Source organism: Mirounga leonina, unplaced genomic scaffold (genome assembly GCF_011800145.1).
Source record: "Mirounga leonina isolate KUSES-001 unplaced genomic scaffold, KU_Mleo_1.0 Mir_200, whole genome shotgun sequence".
NCBI lineage: Eukaryota > Metazoa > Chordata > Mammalia > Carnivora > Phocidae > Mirounga > Mirounga leonina.
Genome location: NW_023270503.1, coordinates 17,397,248 through 17,422,364, shown reverse-complemented (window position 1 = coordinate 17,422,364; position 25,117 = coordinate 17,397,248). Strand labels below are relative to the sequence as shown.

The 25,117-nt window shown below is 41.7% G+C and overlaps 1 protein-coding gene across 5 annotated transcripts in view; it reads right to left on the bottom strand.

The window, feature by feature from the left end:
- Positions 1–25,117, bottom strand: part of MMD (monocyte to macrophage differentiation associated) — a 151,466-nt gene that overhangs the window by 51,371 nt on the left and 74,978 nt on the right. For 3 of the 5 annotated variants that reach the window (XR_004683190.1, XM_035026791.1, XM_035026788.1), the window contains exons 1-6: positions 24,010–24,271; positions 16,006–16,087; positions 12,673–12,833; positions 8,578–8,652; positions 6,705–6,806; positions 4,548–4,617 (exon numbers count right to left, since the gene is read on the bottom strand). Coding sequence is in view for 4 of the 5 variants with exons in the window: in XM_035026791.1 (XP_034882682.1) it covers positions 4,548–4,617; positions 6,705–6,806; positions 8,578–8,652; positions 12,673–12,833; positions 16,006–16,087; positions 24,010–24,035 (516 nt within the window). In the remaining variant the exon portion in view is untranslated. Of the gene's footprint in view, positions 1–4,547; positions 4,618–6,704; positions 6,807–8,577; positions 8,653–12,672; positions 12,834–16,005; positions 16,088–24,009; positions 24,272–25,117 lie in introns of those variants that run through there. The other 2 variants (XM_035026789.1, XM_035026790.1) reach the window with 2 other exon arrangements.

Below are 25,117 nucleotides of genomic sequence, written 5' to 3'. Positions count from 1 at the left end.
ATAATTCCCAAACAGTAAAAAGTCACTCATCTAACATAATACAACTTCCTTATCTTAAGAGATGAAGAGAGTAGAACCAGAGGAATGAAGTAACCTGAACAAAGCCATAGAGCTGGTCACTGCCCAAAAGATACCACTCTTTTTTTCTTTCCACTAAAACAATAAGCAAGAGACCAAGCCACATATAGAGGTTGGTTCTGATATACATTCTGGTAACAGATAGTTCCTCAAGACACCACTTTTAACTTACCAACTTTCGGGGAACCAGACTACAGTTAATCCTAAAACAAAACCCGTTCTCTTCATTACCTGTGTCATTAAGCTTTTATTCTATCCCAGGCACTGTCTGAAGTGTACCCATACGTTTACTCATTTAATCTTCACAACCCTAAATTAGGTACTGTTAGTATTCCAGCTTTATAGATGAGAACACTAAACAGAGAGATTACATAATTTGCTCAAGGCCACGTAGTGTGTAAGTGTCAAAGTCGGGATTTGAACCAAGGCGGTCTGGTTCCTGAACTTACATTCTTCTTTGGGGGAGGGGGAGGGAAGAGGGGAAATGGGTCATTTTTTTAATTGATGATTACTTTACAGAGTGTAATGCATAAATATTAAGTGAACACCATGGGTCTTGATAAATGCATACATCTATCTAACCCATACCCCGATCAAGACAGACCACTACCCCAACACCCCCTCCCAATCCTGGACAATCTCTTCCATCAAAGCAACCATTGTTCTTACTGCTGCCATTACCACACACTAAGTCTGTTTTAGAACTTCACATAAATGGAATTATACTGTATGTCTATTTTTGTTATCTGGTTTTTTTTTTTTTTTTTTAAAGATTTTATTCATTTGAGAGAGAGAGAGGGAGAAAGTGCACAAGCAGGGGGAGAGGCAGAGGGAGAGGGGGGAAGCAGACTCCCCACGGAGTAGGGAGCCTGATGTGGGACTCAATCCCAGGAACCTGGTATCACAACCTGAGCTGAAGGCAGACGCTTAACCATCTGAGCCACCCAGGCGCCCCTGGCTTCTTTTTTTGCTCAATATAATACTTCTGAGATCCCCACATGTCTTAGCTATATCAATCATTCCTTTTTGTTACTTAGCATTCCCTTGATTTATTTATAATCTATCAGTTCTTTCCATCTGGGGCTTATGGAGGTCTTTTTGTAGATATGTTTTCATTTCTGTTGGGTAGTACCTGTTGAGTCATAAATTTATGTTTAATTTTATAATAAATGGCTAAATAATTTTCCAAAATAGTTCTGCCATATTATACTACCCCCAAGAATGAGTTGGGGTTCCAGTTATTTCACATCTTTGCCAGAATTCGGTGTTGTCCGTCTTAATTTTAATAATTCTCCAGGGTACATTCTGGTAGCACATTGAGGTTTTAATTTTCATTTCCTGATGACTAATGATGTTGAGGGCTCTTTCAAAGGCCTATTGGATATGTGTGTACCTTTCTTTGTGAAGTGTCTGTTCAAGTGTTTTACCCATTTTTATAGAATTGACTCTTTATTACTCATTTGAAGTATTTTATATAGTCCATATACATGTCCTTTGTCAGATACATACAGAGAAGGCAAGTATTTTCTCCCTCTCTGTAGCATGTCTACGCATTTTCAAGTTCATTGATCTTTTCGTCTGTAGTACCCAATCTGTTGTTAACCCCTTCAAAAAATTTTTGTTATCATATTGTTTTCAGGTCTAGAATTTCCACTCAGTTCCTTTTTTGTAGTTCCATTTCTTTTCTGAGATTCTGCATTTGTTTACTCATTACGTTTTAAAGGCCTTGTATGCTAATTTCAACATCTCTGTCATCTTTGGATCTGTTCCTATTGACTTGTGTTTCCTTAGGTGTGTAGTGTCACATTTTCTTGCTTCTTGCTTATCTAGTAATATTTGTTTGGATAAATGGATGCCAAGCTGTGAGAGTATAGATTTTGTTGTCTTCCTTTCAATAATGTTGAGTTTTGTTCTGGTAGGCAGTTTATGTACAGAGGATCAATTTTATCCTTTCCTGGTTTGTTTCTGGGCTTTGTTATGGCAGTTCCAGGGTAGTCCTCACTCAAGAGCTGGAGTAGTTCTCCTGAGTGTGGAGGTCGACTTGCTAGGTTCAGTTGAACACCTGAGTTGCTCAGCATGGTGTCTCCACTGTGGCTGGTTGGCCTCTGATATCTTCCAGCACCAGGCACCTCTGGACTCTCCATTATCCCACAGCTGTCCCACAGCCACTCTTGGCCAGGGCATGCAAACTTGCCCTGCACAGATGCAGTGTGGTATTTGGGCAAGGACTCAGGGAAACCCCTTTGTAGATTTCTGGAGACACTTCTCTGTGAAGCTCCCTCTTCTCCAGAATCCTCCCCCAAAACTGCAGCAGGCTCAGTAGCTAAAATACTGATTTCTGTTTCCTCCACCCTGACTGCTGCTCTCTGGCTCCACTTTATTTTGTCGCAGTTTGGAAAGCGTCCCCAGGGAGAAAACTGGGGCAAATTTGAAGCTCATCTTTTGGTTTCTATTCCCTCAAAGGACACAGTCCTGTGTCTGTGGTCCAATGCCAAGAAACAGTTGTTTCCAATACTTTGCCAGTTTTTTATCATTCTTTATGGCAGAAGAATAAGTCTCTGATAGCCCAATATCCCAACCAGGATCAAAGCTTTGAGTGTCCAGTCACACTGTTAGTTCAGATGGCTTATGAAGTTCTTTTTGATCTGGTCTCTGTCTAGCTCTCCAGCTTTATTACAAGACTTATGCTATCTGTGTAATTACCCACCTCAAGCATAGAGGCACACTCAAACAGGTACACACATTCATGTTCCAAACAATGAACGATTTTCAATTCTTCAAAGGTGCTAGTGTTTTCCCCCTCTCTAGGCCTTCCTTCATGCTATATTCTTTCCTATACAGCTTGCATCATTCCTCCTATCCCTAGGCTCTTTTCTGTCTTTATGAATCAGCTTGAACATTTCCTTTAGTGCTTGGGTCATGTGCTCCCATAGCAGCCTATGTTTTTCCCAATCGAAGACATTATATGATAGTTTCTTATTTAAAATGAATTGTAGGTTCCTGCTTGGTGCTAAGTTCTACCGGCGGGGGGGGGGGGGGGGGAATGTGAGGATCATCCTGTTTTGACTATCATAAACGTTAGTCACCGACTATTGTATGATTTGTGAAAATGCCAAGATTTAGACTAGTAAAAACACGGATAAACCTGCTCTTTTGATACTCCAAGGGAATTTATTTGATGTTCTACTGTAATGATTAGTAACCTACACACACAAACCTTGCTTATGTTGCTTTGGGTGTCCTGAATTGCCCTCTAACTATACGGCCTTCAAGGCAGATTTTCTTGTTTCCATCATTCACCTCCCTTCACTCTTCCCTGTTGCCTTTACCAACTAAACTATAATTTATTTTTGGTACTAGGTAATTATTAAAGCTATCATAAAGCTCTTACCTTAAAGAAACATATTTTGACACGTTCTCATAAGACCTATCCTCTGAAAAAAACAAGCAAGCCTATAACTTTTAAACCTTTTACAAGTATTTTTGTGACCAGGTAGGGTCTATATACATTCTTAGCTCATAGGCACAGGAGTGAAATTATAAGTACAATTCTTCTGACCTTTGTAGACTGAGAAAAGAATTCAAACTAGACACATTATGAGTTCCTTAATTAATATAGTGGCTAATGCCAAAAAAAAATGCAGAGCTAAGACATTGGAGCTAATGGCCCTACATACGCTAATGGGACAAAGTAACCAGTTGGATGGGATCACAAGGCTATAATGATATGCTTGTCCTTCAAATTCACTGATAGATACCCACAGATTTCTCAACAGCAATTCAATTTGAAAGGCAGTTCAAAACATACACACTGACTGCCTACTATAGGTAATGTTACTTCCACCCATGAAAGTCCTCAAAAGAAATTTTCAAGCAAAGTAAAAAAAAAAAAAAAAAAGCACTTTCCTGAGAAAGAGAAATAATATATATGACTTAAAAGCAAGTGAAAGAAAAGTAAGAATGAAGACTTTTGGGAAATACTAAATAAAATGTTGACACAACTGACCTCTTGTGGTCCTTCTAATTTTTAAGATTTAAGAAGTCAATAATTTATAGGGTTTTTTTTTTTCATTGTAAGACATCAAAAAAATTTACCCTCCTCCATGGATTTATAGTTAAGACACTAAACAATTCAGGTAAAAATACTTATCTGCAGGTGACCTCATGCCTCTTTGGGAGAAGGGTGGGGTAGGGGTGGGGTGAACAGAATGGCTATCCAAAAGCAACACATAGAGAAGATTATCATATGGAAAGAAATACACTTCAGTATATAACTTCTCCAAACTACAACCAGGAGCTAGTATCGATTGCAGGCACTTTGTTATTTATATACTTTTTCTTTGGAGTTAATGGAGATGTCACAACTTCAGAAAGAAAAGCTGCATATCATATCTATGGACCAATGAAGAGTCCCAGCAATTTAAAAGGAAATAAGGTGAAATAGTCAAAATTATGAAGCCATTTCTTACCATTGATGTCACCACCAAAGCTGGAGAAAACCCCATTGTGAGATAGAAAAAGAGCTCAACCACCTTATACCTGCAGGATAGAAAGGCAGTTAATTGTATCTATTCCTACAATACTTATGACAATTTCCATTCCAGCTCCCCCCACCTTTTTTTTTGAAAAAGAAATGCAAACTCTTAAACTATTCCAATGAATATATTTTCCCAGGAGACCACTAGGCCTCTAATTAAAATACTATAGTTGGGTCACAATGAACTAGCATTTCTTATAGGATTGAAATGGCATCAAACACCACATGCGACTTGGAAAATGTTTGCTACCAAAAGTGTTATTACTGCATCCAATCCACCATGCATTTTCCCCCTCCCAATTCCAGAGTGTTTGCCCTCCTCACCACTCCAATCCACAGCTATAAGAAACTGAAATTATGGGGGCGCCTGGGTGGCTCAGTTGGTTAAGCTTAAGCGACTGCCTTCGGCTCAGGTCATGATCCTGGAGTCCCTGGATCGAGTCCCGCATCGGGCTCCCTGCTCGGCAGGGAGTCTGCTTCTCCCTCTGACCCTAACCCCTCTCATGTGCTCTCTCTCATTCTCACTCTCTCAAATAAATAAATAAAATCTTTAATAAAAAAAAAAAACTGAACTTATGAAGACAGACAGGGATGCTGCGTGGGGCTGAGTTTATCAGTGGCAAAGGGCTGTTAGCCCTAAGGAATGAAGGGCATGTAGTTTTGTTTGTCTCTTTATTTTGCAGCTGCACAAACTCCAACTTGTAAGGCTCATCGCATTAGGCTATAGAATGTCTGAAAATGCTAAGAAATACACTGTACTAAGATTCAGCTCACATTTCTGCCTAATCAAAGTGGGCTCTAAGTTCCTTGGAGGCAGGGGCCAAGTTTCATTTATGTTCGTATCTGCAAGGCCTAGCATAGTACCTGGCATGATTTAGACCCTCCCTAATACTGCCCAACCAAATGGCCAGGGGCCATTCACATCTCATTCTCCGTGTTTTATACTCAGAGTCCACTATGAAGTAATCTTATCAGGGAACTGGGGAAGAATGGGTTTGTGGGTTTGGTTTAAAAGGAGGCCTGGAATAGGAGAAAAAATAGCTATTTTACTTTACTTTCTATTTTATCCAAGGATATAAGTTAGGGGTTTGAGCCCAAGAAGCAAACTGTTCCCTTGGATTTATATATATACTATATAACACCACTCAGAATAGCTAATTGTGGTCAAAAATGCAACTTAAGTGAATTTCAAAGTCATAAGTTAGTGAAAACTGCCATTTTCTTCTGAAAAGAGGAAACAATACTTTGTGATAAACACAAATTATGTTCAATTCTTAGAGCCATTCTGCCAATGACAATAGATAAGCTAATAAACTGTACTCAAGGACAATGATTTCATGCTTGTGAATTTCTCAAATTCAGGCATGTGAAATAATGAAAAGAGCCATGGGGTAAGAACTAAGACTCTTGGGTCCTAATTCTAGATGAATCACTAATTTGATGCACATCCTAAATGGTCTCATTTTTTTAAGCATGAAGCTGGAATAGATGACTTTGAAGGTCTCCTCTAGAGCTGTGATGCTAAATTTCAATAAGCTTTCCTTTTTATATTGCTTAATACTTATGACTATGGACTATAGATAACGGGTTAAAAAATGTGCCCCATGGTTAGGATATTAAGAGTTCAGATGCTCTTCCAAATATCCCCTTTCTCAGGGAATCCTAGTTTGGAACATCTTCTGGGTTCCTATCTAGGTTAAGTGTTGTTCCAGTGCTTATCTATTATCTTCAATCTTCATTGAAAGCTCAAAAAGCAGTTTTTATTCTCATGGATCACAGAGGAAAAGGCTAGTTTGCTGATAAGGCCAGTCGCCTGAGGATGTGAAGTGACATCCGACTGACTAAAATGGCAGTTGGTCTGTCCCTCAAATGCATCCTATCACACATGTGCCATTTAGTTCTTCCCACAGCAATCTGTCTACCAATAATGAACACCAAATGGCTTCAAAGATTTGTTAAAAGCAATATATATTCTATTTATGTATTTCTACTCTTCTGAAGTGTAAATATAAAGCAAACTGTGTCGTAACATCAACAAAATTTAGGTAGTTAATTTTAAAACTATCAAATGTAAATTATTTTCTCTTACTTTTCATGGTAGAGAAATACATAAATGGTTCCTCCAGCTGCCATGAGCCAGATAAACCAACGCATATGAGATGCCAGGGGTCCAAGTTCACGGAGATTTAACCTAAAAAAATGTAAACATGACAAAAAAGAACAGAAGTGATAAATGAAGGGAATTCACAGGACCTGTGTTTTCCTCTAGGCTTGAAAACTGGGCAAGCAAGTGCTAGCATAAACCAGGATGAAAAGGTATTCAACATGCCATGGAGGTATTCAGGCAATTTAGGTAAAATTAATAATTCAAAGATAAAATTGTTAGTTGACCTTTAAGACTTAGAATTAGTTCCAACGTGGTTTAAAAATAGAACTAGCTAAAAGGAGATATGCAGAAGTGAGTCCCACCACACCTGTGATGCCCGACTTTCCTTATTAGGCAGACTGCTGTCAAATCAGCTTAATTCTGATAATATATTTGGGAGCAGATTGCTTACAAAGCTTAATGAGTACCCTGAACAGAATCCTCAACCAGGATCCCATACCCACAGCAGATACCTAACACATAGACCAAGTATCTCCATTCCCAATATCTCTGCCAAGGGAGAACATGAGAAGAGTTAGCTCAACATATGTTATGAAAGACATTTTGTCAGAATTTAACTGTGGGCTCTTGTAAAGCTTGAATTTTAAGATGCTGCAAATTCATTTGTACTCATTTCATATTAAGAATAGCTATGATAAAAAAAACCCAAATGTTATTCTGATTGGCTATGACTACAAAATTATTTCCAAACAGAAAAGGCACCACCTACCTATTGAAAACAACATGTGAACGGGTTGCTTACTGTAATATCTGATCCCTCAGCTTTTAAAAATTTTATTTCCTTATTTTAAGTCAGGGAATACTTCCCAAAAGTCTGTAAGTGTTCCTGCTCCAATATGATGCAGAGCTATAATTTAGTGACAAGTATTAGGGAAAGAAGACACTTTTTTATTCCAACAGATAATTAGGTTTCTTTTTAATGACTGATGCTGCATAAGTTAGAAAGTAGAGGCCTGCTGTTTCTAGTGACTACTGCAGTTGAAATTCACAAAATGAATTTCTGAGTGTTTAAAACTGAACCATGTCTTGATAGAGGGAATCTAATGTTCCTTTAATCATAGGTTTCCAGGCAACAAAAGATTCTATCTGACCTATACCCAAAGGGCAGAAAGAGCAAAAATTGAATAGAATACTAGGTATTTTATTTTTTTTAGTATTTCATTTTTTTTTTTTTTAAGTAATCTCTACACCCAACATGGGGCTCAAATTCACGACCCCCTCCTCCAGCCCCCCCCCCGCCTGAGATCAAGAGTTGCAGGCTCCACCCACTGAGCCAGAATACTAGGTGTTTTAAATAGCTAACTAATTAGTTCTCTTACTTGTACGGCTAAAGAAATGAGAAGTGCACTCCATATATAGCAGCTACTGTGCTGTGGAGTGAATTGTAGACAAATAGGATAAATTTCCAAAATGAGCCTGTTTTCCTCACATATATTTACAGCATTTCCACTTAAATGATCAGATGTCCAAGTATTCTGAACAGCCGCAGTATATAGAAAGAACATGGAAGGCAAAGGTGACATATTTCAAAATGAGGGTGCTACCTACACACAAGTTCCTGGCACTTCCTCTTGAACAATCCAATGCCAGGTATATATTCTGAACAGCAGTGACATTCTTCCCTTAAAATCTGCAATCTGGCCCAAGTAGAAAAACAAACAAACATGTATGCATGTGTTGGAGGGAGAGGGGTGGGGTATACACATGGGGCAGGGAAAGGAGGAAGGGAAGGAAGGAGGACAGAAATTCTATCCCAAAACACACTACCTTCAAAAATAGAAAGGCAGTATCTTACCATGGAGCATAAGAAGCAGCAATGAAGAAATAAATAACCATTCTATCACACATGTGAAAACAATGCTCCACTGTCCTAGTGGGGGAAAAAACATGTTAGGCAAAGTCTTTAGAAAAGTTTCAGACTGGCAGCATGGGTTATCACTCCACCATGTTGTAATTTCCATTCCTGTTCTAGTTTCTTGTCGAAGTTATAACTTGGCTTTCAAAGTCACACAGCTATTTTTTTTTATTTAAATTCAATTAGCCAACATATAGTACATCATTAATTTTTTATATAATGTTCAGTGATTCATTAGTTGCATATAACACCCAGTGCTCATCACATCACGTGCCCCCCCTTAATACCTATCACCCGGCTACCTTCTCCCCACCCCTCTTCCTTCTATAACCCTCAGTTCGTTTCCTGGAGTCCAGAGTGTCTCATGGTTTGTCTCCCTCTCTGATTTCTTCCCGTTCAGTTTTCCCTCCCTTCCCCGGTGGTCCTCCGTGCTATTCTTTATGTTCCACATTTGAGTGAAACCATATGATAAGTGTCTTTCTCTGCTTGACTTACTTCACTTAGCATAATCCCCTCCAGTTCCATCCATGTCAATGTAAATGGTAGGTATTCATCTTTTCTGATGGCTGAGTAATATTCCATTGTATATACGAACCACATCTTCTTTATCCATTAATCTTTACACAGCTATTTTTAATAATACAAAGCCACATGTAAAAGCTTTACATTATTTTTAAGCTTGCACATACGATAGTCACCATGTATGAGATACAGGGGCAGAACCCCACAGTAATCAGGAGCTCTGAATTTATTTTGGTTAAAATAAACAAAATCTGTGGTTAAAATAAACAAAATCTGTGTGGCTGATGTTTTCCATTTCTTTTAGATCCTATGTAATAGAAAAATGAAATTCCTTGAGGGCAGACCACCCCTCAACCATCCCTCAACCCCTATCACTATGCAGGGCAGGAAGTAGTTCTTCATCTTTCTAGAATGTCTTCAGAGAAGCTCTCACTTCAAATATCTTAGTGTATACAATAAGTTATAATAAAGGAAATTCAGAAACTAATTTAGGAACAGCAATAACCAAAACCAAAAAACAAAAAAACGCATTTGCTGCAAGCAGGTAGCCACCTGGATTTCTAAGTGGGTTCCTCCTTTCAAAACTGAAAATTCACGAGGTGTACAAAGATCTGGCTCACTGAGGTCTAGTCACCCAACGGATTAGACAGAATCTGCCCTTTACTGAGGTGATTTAAAAGTATGAATGCATTGCAAGGTCTTGAATCCATTTTCAGCATTCAAGGGTGATAGCTGCGGTTTGGTTTAGGGCTAGTGTTAAGATTTTGCCTCACCACATACAGTGTCAACCAAAGCAAGCTGAGGATGTTTTCGTGACAGTTATTGTTAGTTATATGTTAGTGACGTGAAAATAATTTAGGTCACAGGTCTAAAAAAGCAAACAGGGCGCCTGGGTGGCTCAGTTGGTTAAGCGACTGCCTTCGGCTCAGGTCATGATCCTGAAGTCCCTGGATCGAGTCCCGCATCGGGCTCCCTGCTCAGCGGGGGGTCTGCTTCTCCCTCTGACCCTCCCCCCTCTCATGTGCTCTCTCTCATTCTCTCTCTCTCTCAAATAAATAAATAAAATCTTAAAAAAAAAAAAAAAAGAAAGAAAAGAAAAAGGAGGGTGCCTAGATGGCTCAGTTGGTTAAGCGACTGCCTTCGGCTCAGGTCATGATCCTGGAGTCCCGGGATCGAGTCCCACATCGGGCTCCCTGCTCAGCGGGGGGTCTGCTTCTCCTTCTGATCCCCTTCCCTCTCGTGCTGTCTCTCATTCTCTCCCTCTCAGATAAATAAATAAAATCTTTAAAAAAAAATAAAATAAAAAAACAAACACTAGATTAATGCTTCTCAAACTTGACTGCATATCACAATCACCTGGGAAGCTTATAAAATATAGCCATAAACTCTAGTCCAGAAGATTGTAATTTTTAAAATGGCTAGAACATGGGGTACAGGGTGGAGGGAAGAGGAGAATCTTTTATTTTTTTTTTTAACTCTTTGGGTGATTGTAATTCCTAGCCAGGTCTGGAGCCTTTCTAATTCAGCTTTCTAGACTGCTATGCACTTGTTACAGCAGATAAAGTCAGACCTATAATTTCATTCAAGATCCACCTCGGCTTCTCTGACCCTCACTTTCCTCACAGGGGAAATAGAAATGGCAACATTTCTATCATACAGTATGTGTGAGCATCAATGAGATCAAGTAGAGCATGTGTTCATGAGCACAGCATCTAGCACACAGGAGGCACTCAATAAATGCTCATTTCCTTCTAATAAGGCTATATTTGGATATTAAAAAAAAATTAATCCAGGGACGCCTGGTTGGCTCAGTCGGTTAAGGGTCTGCCTTTGGCTCAGGTCATGATCCCAGGGTCCTGGGATCGAGTCCCACGTTGGGCTCCTTTCTCAGCAAGGAGCCTGCTTCTCCCTCTCTCTGCCTGTCTCTCTCTCTCTCTGATAAATAAATAAAATCTTAAAAAATATATATATATATAAAAATTAATCCAGAGCAAAAATCCACATATGGCTTGATTCTAGCAGTGCTATTCCAAAGTTCAAGAGAGCCTGGTTTCTATTACACCTTCTTCAGCCCCTGGGAGGGAGGCCCTGAATTCCGAAGGACTCATCTACAACTCTTTATTGATTCAGAAATCTAGACATCAAAGCCAAGTCAGCCGAGGCAACCACAAGCGTTGGATTGTGCCAGGAAGATAATGAAGTACTCTGGCCTCTGGTCTCTGTGACAGTGTGTGCTGGGGAGACAGGTACTTTTGAGGCCCTCTTGTGAATAAGCCCCAGCAAGCCCTCATGATCCAATGCTGTGGTTTTATTTTAGGCCCAAGGAACGGTCACCTTCTAGGCACAGGTAGCAGGCTGGGAACTATAAGCAGTATTGAGAAGGGTGTGGATGAAAAACCCCTAGGACTGGGAGTCAGAGGTCTTAGAATGATCAGACTCTGCTAGTCTCACTGATCTGAGCTTCAGTTTCCCCAGGTGAAAATCAAGGGGTTTGAATTCGATGTCCCCTAAGGATCCTTCCTGCTCTGAAACTATGATTCTACTTATAAGGAGACCAGTAATCATCTCATGAATCCCAAACCCTGTTCTTAAATAACACGTCTTTTTAATATTAGATTGTTTGAATTGTTTGAGATTTTTTGGGGCATTCTGTAAAATCAAAAGCTATATTCTATTATTTTAAAACACTCTAAGTCTGCTCTGAATCCTCCTTTTACGAAAAGAAATTTTGTGCTTTTGGGTTGTACAGAATGTATTCCATAAGCAACTAAATGGTGTGCTTCTCCCTTTGTATGCCCCCAAATTAATCTTTCACTCAAAGGAGGAATGCTTTTATGTCCTTATTGGGAGGCTAGTGGGCCTGTTTTGGGTTGGAAAGTACCTGACAGCTAATACGTGAATTCTGTTTGAATAGATACACAGGACCTAATTCTGAAAGCTAAACTTTGCAAAACAGTAAACCCAAACTGTAGCAAACCTGCTTACATGACAAAGTCCTGGTCATTTATAATTTTCAAATCATTTTGGTGGGCATTATCTCATCCACCTGTCACAGTACCCTGGGAGTCAGGCATTATTATTCCTGTTTTAGTGATGAAGAAACTGAGGCTCCATGGGGTCAGGTGACTTACATAATGTTGAGTGGTAGGGCCGGGCTGCCTCCAAGTTCAGTGTACTCTGTCCCTTCCCACAGCCGCCGCGCTCTTACATGTGCTACGCTTGATAACATTAAAGGACAGGTCTCAGGATTTTATGATGTATAAGTCATGGGGAAGCAGTGTGGTTTTGTTGGTGGCTTCTGAGAAAGGCCTGCTTTCTTAGATACATATGGGGGTCCTCTAAGTCTGTCCAATCCATTGGAAATTTCCTGAATAATGGCATAGCATTATAGTCTATGAGGCAAGAAAATGTCTATCTACTCTGTAGCTTCAACCTGACTGAAACATGCCAGTAGGGAAGGCTACCCTGAGTGTGCTACTCTGATCTGGTGAATTAGCGTGCCATCCATGGTACCTTAAGTGGCTCTTCTTCCACGACACAATGTGAAATACTGTGGAAACGATGAAGAGGGCGCAGAGGCCCATCCCGTAAATCCACGCGGTGATCTTTTCCCAGCAGTCGTCCGATAGCCGATGCAGGAGGGCACTGCCCACGATGGCCGGAACGATGAGGAACTGAGGGAAAGGCAAAGAACAGTAAATACCCTGGGTTTGGCGAAACTGAGACCTCTGTTCAAAATACACAGGTTTCCCAGGGACAGTTTTAGAAAGATCATTTTAAACATTTGCCTCTAGTGCATGTGGCGGTCGGCAACAGCACGGGTCACAGCGAGTGCCGTTCAGGGCCCAGGACCCACGCCCACCCCTGGGTACCGAGTAATCGGTAATGGATGAAACATGACGCAACTGTGGCAAAGCGGATGTCTTTTATCCTAATTTCATTACATAAGAATGTATTTCATCTTCTTCTCTAATGTGATTTAAAGTGGGTACTTAAAATATACACCACATATGCAAAAATCAACTGTACAAGCCATGTTCTGATTGTTAGTATGGATCCGTACATTCCACCAATTTGGGAGCTAGAGCCAAGTGAAAGCATTTTTGGATTATTTATTTTTAATAGCACCTTTCAAGTAAGCAAGGGTAATCCATTCTCACCTACTCGAGTAATTTTAAGAGACCATAATCTTACAGAGAATTTTGCTTTCTGTACCATAGTTTATACTCGACATGGACACAAATTTCAATGTCCGTCATATGAGTATGAGTACCACTACTAAACTTTTTTTTGAAGACGTCACCTTTTCAGAGAAGTTTTTGGTTCACAGTAAAATTGAAGAGTAGTAAACATTTTATAATAATAAACATCCTCAGGAAAAATAAAGTACTTTATTAGATATTAGAATAAACACACCTGGTAAAGAATGCAAACTTCAGCAATCTTATCTTTTTTCCCCGATACCTACTTTTGCCCTCTTGCAATAAAATATAATACCTCTAGATAAGATCAGCATTGAATTTTCAAATGCTGAAGTCCTCATTGGCCCAGATGATATGAGAAAATTAATGACAATAAAATAAGTTTTTCGTAAGACAGAACTTAATTATTTTGAGATTATGTCCTTTCTACTTTCTCATGTTAAAGTATCCTCTCTTTAATGAAATGATGACGATGCTTCGAAGTGTTTTTGTTTTGTTTTGTCTGTTTTAGAAACTTTACTGCTCTCTGAAAGTCAAAAATCAGGGATACAGTTTAGTAAGATGACATTTTCTGTTCTAAAAAATTAACACAGAGGTTTCCTCAGTTTCTCCCTTAACTTTGTTTTTTACAAGTATTCCTTAACTTATGACATACCCAGAAGAGATTAAGGGATCACTCAAGTCCATCTCCAGCAAATAATATTCCTAAAGGTGAGCTGTGCATCTCAATAGCCAAACTATTATATTTAAGTGCTCAATATAAGCTAAGTAATGAACACTTCATTGATTACTTTCATTGGTCAGTGGCACGGAAACTATCATGGCACTGGACCTGTAACTTTCATGAGTGTTTTGTAGTTGGTAATTAGAAAAAATAATGGATGTATATTGGAGCAATGAGTGAAGGAAGAAGCCAAATAATTATTCAAACTTTTATATTCCTTATATCCTAATCCTGCCCTAGACTTAAATATACACATACAAACACAAAACTTTTTCTTATGGGCCTGGACAATTATCTTTGGAAATAATTTTACTTTTAGCTGTTAAATTCATCAAATATTTGCTCAAGAATAAAAGAAGGAAATTCTGATAGGTATCGAAGGCAATCAAATTAGGCCATGCATTTTTTAGTCCAAGTTGGTACTCTAAACATTTTGACCCTCTGGTCAAAGCTCACTCCACATAAGTGTGTCACTAAGGCAAAGACAGGGGTCAGCTCAAGTCTAAAGAATTCCACTAAATCCTTCCTGTCCCCAGAATCTAAGTCATGGGTCCAGGGAGATCGTCCACTAGAGAGGTTACTCCAAATTTCATTACTGAAGCTCTTTTACGTAATCCAGGGCAGGCACGTCAGGTACTAATTTTTCCCTTTAGCAAGATTCCAGCATATGAATTATTTAAATAAAAGTCTTTTTAGCACCCAAGACAAAAGGACATCCAGTGATAAATTAGGATGATATTTCAGTATTAATAAGTATTATCTGAAGTCCACCATTACAATACATTAAAGAGATGCTTCATAAAGTTTGATTTATGCTAAGGACTGACCAAATGGCATTGTTCTATTAGATTATAAAGGATTCTACTAGAAACCAGTTTATTTGGGTTTATTTGGCATCATTGTTTCTTTATAGAAAACACTGTAACTATTCTTTGGGGAAGAGGATTAAAGACATGAAAAGGCACAACTAGAATTCAAACAAATTTTATTATAATGACATATGTACTAACACTGTTTTGTACTGTCTAAAATAATTACATTAGCCTGTGCTAAACACTCTTCATGAAAGGATTAAGTTGGCCTCCTTCTCTTTTTCTTATCTTCAGCTATGTAGCAGCTACCTCCTTTCCCTCCAAAGTCTCACTAAATGCAACTTTCAAAGGGAATAATGAAACCAGAGATAAAGGGACATTCATAATGACACAAGAAAATGTCAATAATACGACCTTAATAGGAAAACTATGAAAATACATATTCATGAAGACAGCACGCAAATAGAAGAAATGCACCAAAGTGTTAATTTATTTCTGGGTAGTTTTGTTTTTCTTACATATTCTTCAGTATTTTCTAAATTTCTTATAATGAGCATGTTTTGCTTTTATAAGGAAGAAAAAAGTTCACTAAGAATTTAGGGATCAAATCAGTTTTCTTCAACAATGTGGAATAACATCTGCTCTGAAAAGCAGTGGATGCTGTGGAGGTGGGGACGGGGTGGCTACCTTTTTCAAGGGATCAGTTGGTAAGAAAAAACACCTTTTTCAACAACACCGTGGACTCTCCTTGCCACGTGAACACAGCTGACTGTCTTGAAAAGGTGATTCACTTCATCGCAGAGGTGACAGTCTTCATAAATAGTTGTCTTTTTGGTTTTCCTATAACTAGGGTATTTAATTATTATTCTTCTACAGAAGATCTTGTCAGAGAAAGTCAGTTTAGGATGGACAGAGCTGGCCGAGCACTCAAAGGGTTTGATGTGCTCACACAGCTTCTGGTATCATGACCCAACACTGATGCCCTGGTGGGTGAGGTCACAGAGCTAGGTATATCCAACTAACTGGGCCGAGGGTACTAGAGATAATGGCCCCTCCTCCCAGCAGAGCCCTCTGGGAAGGACACAAAGGGCAGAAAATTCGTACTCACTGCATGTGTGTAACAGTTAGCAGCATGTTCGTAACAGGTTGGTTTGTAGCGGCCATTGGCTGGGGCCCGGTGGTTCATGAACCTGGACAAACAAAAAGACATCACGTGAGACAAGCTCAAAGCATGTAAAGAACAATGGGGAAGGCTGCCAATATTGTTTAGTCTATTCTAATGGAAGAGGCAGCTGCTGGAAATACCTAGTTACGGAAACAAGACCAAAGCCACTGAACAGGTGTAAACTGAGCCAAAAGCCATGATCCAAAAGCAAATGCCCTAGTTTATAGGATTAAGTATTCTTTCAGTTTATTCAAAAGAGAAACCTCCACCAACCAAAATCAAACAGAAATCAATCATATCCACCCCCTTCAACTCATACTCCCCCATGCTAAAAAAAAAAATACATATGAATAAAAAAAGGCACAACCAAATCTTAAATCTCAGGGAAAAAAGGCAAGGGAATCTTTCTAAACTTTACAAATGCCAGTAACTGCCAGAGATACAATGCAAGGTTTCAATTTTCTCTCTCAAAATTTATAAAGCTTTATACATGGAGATCTTTACACCCTACATTCCACAATTAGCAGGCCCATCCAACTAGTTTCCCTATATTGCATTACCTGTTCCAGCACCAGACAGCTTAAATAAATGATACCTGGTTGCCTCTAGGCCACCTAAACTAGAGGTATGTTTTTACCTAGATTCTTCCTGAGTTAAAACAGTTTGCTTTCAAACCCAAATATATAGTACCTGGTACCCTGGCTATAAAATTCATACATACATACAAATGTGTGTATGTATCTAAATATCAAAATTGGTTATACATATAGACACATACCCATATTCCATACTTCCCTTTGGGCCAACTTTGTGGAAATAGCAATACAGTGAAAACCATGAATACCATGGGACCTGAAGATATGAACAGCATTCTTCCACTTAGGTAGGGAGGTGAGGATCCTCCAAAACCCAACCCACACCACCCATGCCATGTTTCATGAGGGATGCTGGTTTAGTCTGTTCTCTGGAAAAGGGGAGATGTAAATCCAGGAAGATAAAAAAGCAGCTGCCCGAAAGAAGCAGATGCAGAGAAACAGGTAAAAGGGCCCCCACAGCACTCAGGTCTCCGAGGCCCCGCTGCATTCCTGTGCAAGACGTCAGCAGGCTTTGCGCTATAAATTATCCTTTTGCTTGAGCTACTTTAAGATGGGGGGAAAAGGGGGAGATTTTGTCATCTGCCATTAACGAGTTCTGACCAGTCACACCTTATTAATTACCACGATGAAAAATGGTACCAGGCTGAACCAAATGGCAGAGACAGGTCTGAAGCATATGGTCAAGCCATCCTAAACAATGCCCAGCTTAGGAACAAAAGACTAGCATTTTCTCCCTGAATTAAAAGGGTCTGTTATCCTTAGAGCAAATAAATAAAGAGAAAATGGCAGTTCCTGTCAACCCAATACAGAGTTTAGGTGGAAAATCCAATGGGGAATGAATCTGGGACAGTGATGATATTTCACTTGGACCATCAATGGGTTAGTTATCTAGTGTGCAGAATGTATATTATTGAATGGAATTTGCCAGATGGTTTGAAAACTGTTTAAGAGAAACGTACAGTTAACAGCTTCAGAATTTATCCAAGCTATTCTCACACATAGATAAAATAAATCTTTTCTCCCCTGCTAATCCTTTAAGTAACTTTACTAATTTCCTAAGGGACAAGAGTGTTGCTACATAGCTCTTATTAGTAAAAAGGAAAATAATTGCACTCTTGAGAAGAATGCTTTAAAAGCATCCCAAGCATTCAAGGATCTACCTCATCACTCCCAGACATAACAACAGACTTATAAGTAGCATACCCTATCAGGAATTTTAAAGGGTAAAGAGGAAGGCTCCAAGATGGTAGAGGGTAGATTAAATTGAGAGTGTTCTGTTTAGGGTGCAGTAAGTAGGGTTTGTCTACCCACCACCAGGCTGAAGACTAAAATAGCAATTTATATCTCTGGCAGCCCAATCTAAAAATAGTCAAGCCATTACACAGCAACAGAGATAGACTTTCACATTTTCTCCTAAAAGCAAAGAAGCTGGGTGGCCATGTTTGTGACAGCTTCGTCCCTGCCCACCTGGAATCACTGAGAGTAAAAATAAACTCTTAAGTTGTAGGGAAAAATATCCCACCTACGTGACTTAAGGTAGTCTCTTACGGCCTGAGCCGGATTTGCACAATAAGGCAAGGGAAGAGCAAGACTGAGAGGAGCCCATCACAGTCTGGGGCTCAGTGAAAACCACTGCACAACGTGTTCTGTTGAGAAATTTACAATGCAATCAAGCCTCCAACATAGCCTCCTGAAGAAATCATTCCTAAAACCTAAATGGAAAAGCAGAAGTAAAATGCAAATTTACTTCCACACGATGAACCTATTCTATTCTCTTCTCCCAAAAAGAATGAGAAAGGTCCTCAAGTGTTACAGAAAACGGCACTCATTTATGGAAGCCGCTTCTACCTAAGGAGTAACCCTAATGGTAATCCAATGCTAGAAGAGAGTATCCATCAGGTTTCTCAGGGTTTGAGGGAAGGTAATTTAGTCCTGGATATGGGAAACACACTTTAATAAAGCTATTATTTAATTTTTTAGATGGAGGAAGGGCAGAGGGAGAGAGAATCTTAAGCAGGCTCCATGCACATCGCTGAGCCAGAAGCTGGCTCAATCTCATGACCTGAGCCAAAATCAAGACTAATGCTTAACCAACTGAGCCACCAGGCACCCCTAATAAAACTATTATTTAGTCAGGTTTGTTCACTCATTTCCTCGCTTTCTCTTTCAACACTCTCTCTTGCTTCCCTCTTACCCAGCATTCTTAAACCCCAACCTCCCACGACAGAATTTCAAAACGCTGGAGAAAGAACAGATAGCCCAAAGCACTGTGCCTTCTGAAAGTAAATCTATGACCCACCAGCATATCTCTGAGGCCCAAGGTCAAATCCCAGAAGTTGCCTTGATTCCTATGTCTTCCCCATTCTCTAAATACAAATGTTGTCAATATTACTTCCAAATATATTTCAGATCAGCCTAGTTCTCTACAGTTCCACAGACCCTACCTTACACATCAAGACATTGACATCTCTAGTCTCTACAAATACAAATCTCAGTCGGTCTCCCTGATTGTTCCCATATAGACTCTTTTCTTCATTCAGCAGCCACAATAGTCTATGAAAACCAGATCACAGCACACATCCCAACTCTGGCTTAAAACCTGCCTTTGGCTTCCCGAAGTAGCCCACAAGCTGGGCCCTACCGCTTCTGCAGCCTCAGGGAGCCACCTTCCTCTCACTCTCCACCCTCCAGCTACAACACCTCCTTTCTGCTCCTCAAACCACCAAGGTCTCATCTGGCTCCGGGCATTTGTGTTTGCTGTTTACTTCTGCCTAGAATATTCTCCTCCAGAGGTTCAACTCTCCTCACCTGTCAAGCTCAGCTCAAAATTTATCACCTCCTCAGAGGTTTTCCTGACCATCCTACCTAAAATATCATTTCAGCCCTCCCTACCCTACCAGAGCCCTTATCAGAATTAGTAAAAACTGGGTTTTTTCAACATGTGTATTTTTTTATTTCATCTTTCCCTACTGTAATGTGAATTGCACAAAGGCCTTCTTGTCCACCATCTCATTTCCAATCCAAAGCACAATACCCAGCTTATTGCTGGAACTTAATAAGTAAGTGTTGAATGAATGAATGAATAGAAAGATAGAAATTCTGCCTGTTGCTTAACTATTTTATCTTAACCGAGAGATATCCAGTTGTCAATTAGTTCCCCTCGGGATCCAACAGGTTCTGTATGTAACAGAGAAATAGGCAATCTTAGGGCCAAAAGAACCTTGAGTCTCATGAAAGAAAATTCTTAAAGGCTAAGACCATGGTTATTCCAAGGGCTCTTTCTTTTTTTAAAAAAAGATTTTTATTTATTTCACAGAGAGAGAGACAGCGAGAGAAGGAACACAAGCAGGGGGATTGGGAGAGGGAGAAGCAGGCTTCCCGCTAAGCAGGGAGCCCGATGCGGGGCTCGATCCCAGGACCCTAGGATCATGACCTGAGCTGAAGGCAGATACTTAATGCCTGCGAGCCACCCAGGCACCTCCCAAGGGCTCTTTCAACAGCACTTGATGGAGGAACATAAGCCAATCCCTATACACAGCACCTTATTATTAGCCAATTTATGAGTGAGCACAGTGTTCAGGAAAAGTGTCCATTACCAGAGCTGGTGATACTGGTGGACGGCATTTAACTTAATTATCAAATAAGGGGGAAGGCATATATATAAGACTACCTTATGCCTGTAATTCAATGCTCTAAGAACATGTTTAAAAAAAAAAGGCAACAGGCAGTCCTGGAAGACTTCCTAACGCTTGTGAATACGGTGCTTTATCACATAATCAGTGTGAAGCTAACCAGTGGTCACAGGGCTGGAGCTGAAGCAAGGAGCATCCTTTTCCTTAGATTTTCGGTGTCAAGGCTGGAGAAATGAGAATGCACCGACACCATACAGTAGAAGCTCTGTGGGTCCCCGGCCTCAGCACTGTACACATGATATTGTGTAAGCAGAGAGATAGACAAAGGTGAACTGGCAGCGTGGGTGGTGGAGAGGAATAGGAAATTTTTTTTAAATTTTTTATTGTTATGTTAATCACCATACATTACATCATCAGTTTTTGATGTAGTGATCCATGATTCATTGTTTGTGCATAACACCGAGTGCTCCATGCAGAATGTGCCCTCTTTAATACCCATCACCAGGCTAACCCATCCTCCCACCCCCTCCCCTCTAGAACCCTCAGTTTGTTTCTCAGAGTCCATCGTCTCTCATGGTTCATCTACCCCTCTGATTTGCCCCCCTTCATACTTCCCCTCCTGCTATCTTCTTTTTTTTTTCTTAACATATATTGCATTATTTGTTTCAGAGGTACAGATCTGTGATTCAACAGTCTTGCACAATTCACAGCGCCCACCATAGCACATACCCTCCCCAATGTCTATCACCCAGCCATCCCATCCCACCCACCCCACACTCCAGCAACCCTCAGTTTGTTTCCTGAGATTAAGAATTCCTCATATCAGTAAGGGCATATGATACATGTCTTTCTCTGATTGACTTATTTCGCTCAGCATAACACCCTCCAGTTCCATCCGTGTCGAGGAACTTGAAATTGAATTGAAACGGGTCTACCCTTTCCTAGCCATGTGACTGTGGCACGTTCCCTTTTATTCTCTAACCCTATTTGCTCATTTATTAAACGGGTATAAAAATTTGTCTTCCAGGGTTAGAGCTAAGAATGAGATGAGTAATACACAAATACCCAGCCACTGCCTGGCACAAATAAGCACTCAATAAATGTTAGCAATTATTCTGATCAGTCAGGGATGCTGTGATAAGGAGAAAATGACTCTGGGAGAGGAGGGGCTGGGGGGAGACTCAGATGTGGAAAAGATAAAGCAAGAGAAAATATGCTCTGTGTCCCAGGGGCATTTTTCACATCCTAAACTTTTTGAGAAGCCATGTATGCATAGAGCCCTCCACTTAGGACAGTGGGCTAAATTTCTTCACAGCCTTCCTTTGCAGAAATGGCAGAACTCTGGAAGTTTATCCAAAGCCTCAATGACCACACTTCCATTATGAACAAACCAGCAAGGTGTTCATTTCTTGTAATTTAGACATAGCCACAAACTATGGCCTAATGAAATGTTTTTATTGCAATCAAATGCTCTTCAAGGGGGTCTTGATAAATCTATCAGAAGTAGCACATGCATTCAAAGAGAGTATGTCCCTCCCTCCGGTTTCTCTGTAATTTACCTACCTATAACTTTTCTGAATGCTCAAAAGATAAATAAGGAACATGCCTTGAAGAGACGATTAGTAGTACTCCCAACATTTTATGTTGTACAATCACAAAAAGGACTTTTTTTGTTAAGTTAATTTGTATTTGCAGGCTTTATGTCCAAGTTCAAATTTACCCTGAGAAATAGCTTTCCAATTCTGTATGTAATAGAGAAACAAGAAATTATGTGATCATTCAGTCTTCAAAGAAAATCAGGGGTAGGTGGAGATGCCATCAAGAAAATAAATGTTAAATATCCATTGATACTGTGTAGTCACTGAGAAAATTACAAAGTCTGTGCCACACCAAAAGAAATGCCTCTATTTTTCACCTTTAAATGAATGAAGTAGAACACAAAATCACATTACTACACTGATAATAAGGACTGGGTAGATTAGCATCCAGCAAAAGTAGTTCAGTCAGCTGAGATGGTAGGATCTGAAATGAAGGGTTTCTTCTTTTCTCCATTTCTCTTAACATTGTTTTAATGTTTGTGCAAAAAAAAAAAAAAAACTTTTTTTTTTTTCTTTCTAGAGGAGAATTCAAAGGATAGGAAAGAAATACAAATTCAATCAAATAAGGAAGGGTAATTTCACAGAATATTGCCACTGTTCTCTGAAAACAGGAAGTGTACAGATGTTCAAAGAAGTAAAACCAAATCAAACAAACCACATGCACAGGGCTTTACCAGTCATACTTGAATGTATGTTACTTTCTCCCTTAAAGCCCCTCCAACCTTCATTCCTGACTTCATGCTCTAAAGCCAGACATCATGGTTCCTTTTTGCCTTCAGAAGCACTGATACGATGTTCCCACCAAGAGAATAGTGCCAGGCATTCAACACCCTGAGTGATAAGCAATATTCATAAATTAATCCAAGTCTTCAAACTCATCACCCTTCTAAATGGTATGGCCCACCCCAACTCTTCCTATGCATTTTTGGCTCCTTTACCCTTTGGGACTAGGGGAGGAATGAGAGAAGCATAACGGGGGAGCGGGCATCGTAAGGCTTAGGGGGTTGGAAAGGGAAAAAAAAGTGCAGTTTGAAATTCTGAAATAAAAGGCAATGTTTAAAAACTCAACAATAACCTCCTTGGAAGATTTTCATGCATTCCTTTTCTTCTTTCAAATTCCCCATCACTGCACACCAAGCTTGCCTGCTAGTGAAGGTCTGGGAATGGGGCCACGGCTGACAGATTCAGACAAAGGATGGAGAGTTAAACAGGGGAGATGAACTTTCACCCACTTAAACGAAGAAGAATGGGGGGGGGGGGAAGCCCAGAGCTTCCTCTCAAATCCATGGGCCAGCCTCCATCCATTGCTAAATGTCAGAGACCCGAGAGGGGATTAAGGCCACCGTGCCTCCCTAGGCTGGCGTTCCCACCCCTCTCCCGTGAATGAGCTGCCGGCCAACCTTCCGGTCGCACCTCCTCGGTTCCTCCTCCTCATTTCCTAACACAGGCGCCTCAACAGCAGCTCTCACCACCCGAATGCTAACTTGTCCCTTCGCAGTGCCCAACACAGCACCGCCCTTGGACGCTAAACCAGCAAGCTTAGAGAACTGGCAAGGCCCGGACCTGGCCAGGCAAGGCTAAACCAGCGGAGCATGCCTCAGTTTCCCTGTTGCTAGGGCCGATCACACACAAAGCACTAAAACGCCCAGCACCCCCTTTTACGACAAATCTCGCTGCAGGGCGCAGAAGCTGCTCGGCCCCTGTTCCGCGCGCCCCGGGAGCCCTCCAAGCTGGGGATACCGGGTGAGGCCAAAGCCAGGGTTGGAGTAGCCGGGGTCGGCGTCTGGGGCTGGGGTTCCTGGCCTCAGAGCAAGGCACGAGCCCTGCTGGGATGGGGGTCGGTAGGATGAAGTCGGGTGAGCAGTGGGCTCCCCTGGAAGCAGGGCAGGCTCGGGGTTCGGGGTCTGGGAAGCGGGGTCACGCACGAGATCCCGGTCCTCGGAGGAGGGGCATCGCCCAGGGACCGCAGGGCGGGGAATCCCCCGGGAGCCGGTCCCGGGCCAAGGCGCGGGATCCGCGGGGGGATGGAACCAGGTGAGGAGCCGGACACACGCCGGACGGCGGGATCTGGGACCCGCTGCCGGCACGGGCGGTGGGGCAGGGGCGCCATCCCTCTCTCACCGCTGGAATCGATTCTTGAACCGCATTGATCCTCCGCTCCTCCTCGAGGGCCGGGAGCTCCGTCTCGTCAGCGCCGGCCGCAGGGCGCGCGGCCCTCATCGGCTTGGGCTGCTCCGGAGGCCGCCCGCGTACCCGGCGGACCGCTCGGCGGGGCGAGGTTGAGTGGGCCAGGCCGGGGGTCGGGACAGGGCGGGGGCCAGACCGGGCGGCTGGGGGCGGGAGGGAGGCCGCTTAAACGGCCCCGGCGCCTCCCGCCTCCCGCCTCCCGGCTCCTCCCGCCTCCCGCCTCCCGGCTCCTCCGCCCACGGGCGCCGGCGCCCCGCCCCGGGGTCCGGCTCCACCCCCCAGCTCCGCCCGCCTGCGTGCGCCCACGGCCGCCAGCGCGTCACGAGATGGGCGGCCAATCAGCACCCCGAGCGGCGCGGCGGCAACGCTGCCATTCATGCCGCAGAACCCGGGAGAAGGGGGCGGAGCCTCGTGTTGGATGGGGCGGGGCTATGAGAGGAGGAGCGCTGGGAGGGCGGAGCACTCCTAGAAGGGGTGGAGTTGGACGGTGGAAACTGAAGAGGCAGAAGCCAGAGGAAGAGAAATTGCAAAGGAGGAGATGGGCCAAGAATCTTAAGAACAATTGTGAAGAACTGTCTGCGTTCTAGTCCTGGCTGTGTGGCATTCCTTCATTCTTCACCATTCATTTCTTCATAGCTCCGTTCATTTATTCCTTCACCATTTTGAGGGCCAGCTCCGCCTAGGCTATTGTGCCAGGCTCCAGGGCAGTTTTAAAAACCTTTCCTTGTCTGCCACATGAGAAGGTTGGTATCACTAAGAAACTCTGAGATTCAATGAGAACTACAAATGGGGGTATCCTCCACAGGGATCTGTTTATTGCTGTACCCTCCAATTCTTTTTTTTTTTTTAAGGTTTTGTTTATTTGACAGAGACACAGAGAGAGAGGGAACACAAGCAGGGGGAATGGGAGAGGGAGGAGCAGGCTTCCCGCCGAGCAGGGAGCCCAATGCGGGGCTGGATCCCAGAGTCCTGGGATCATGACCTGAGCTGAAGGCAGACGCTTAACGACTGAGCCACCCAGGCAACCCCCCCCCCCCCTTTT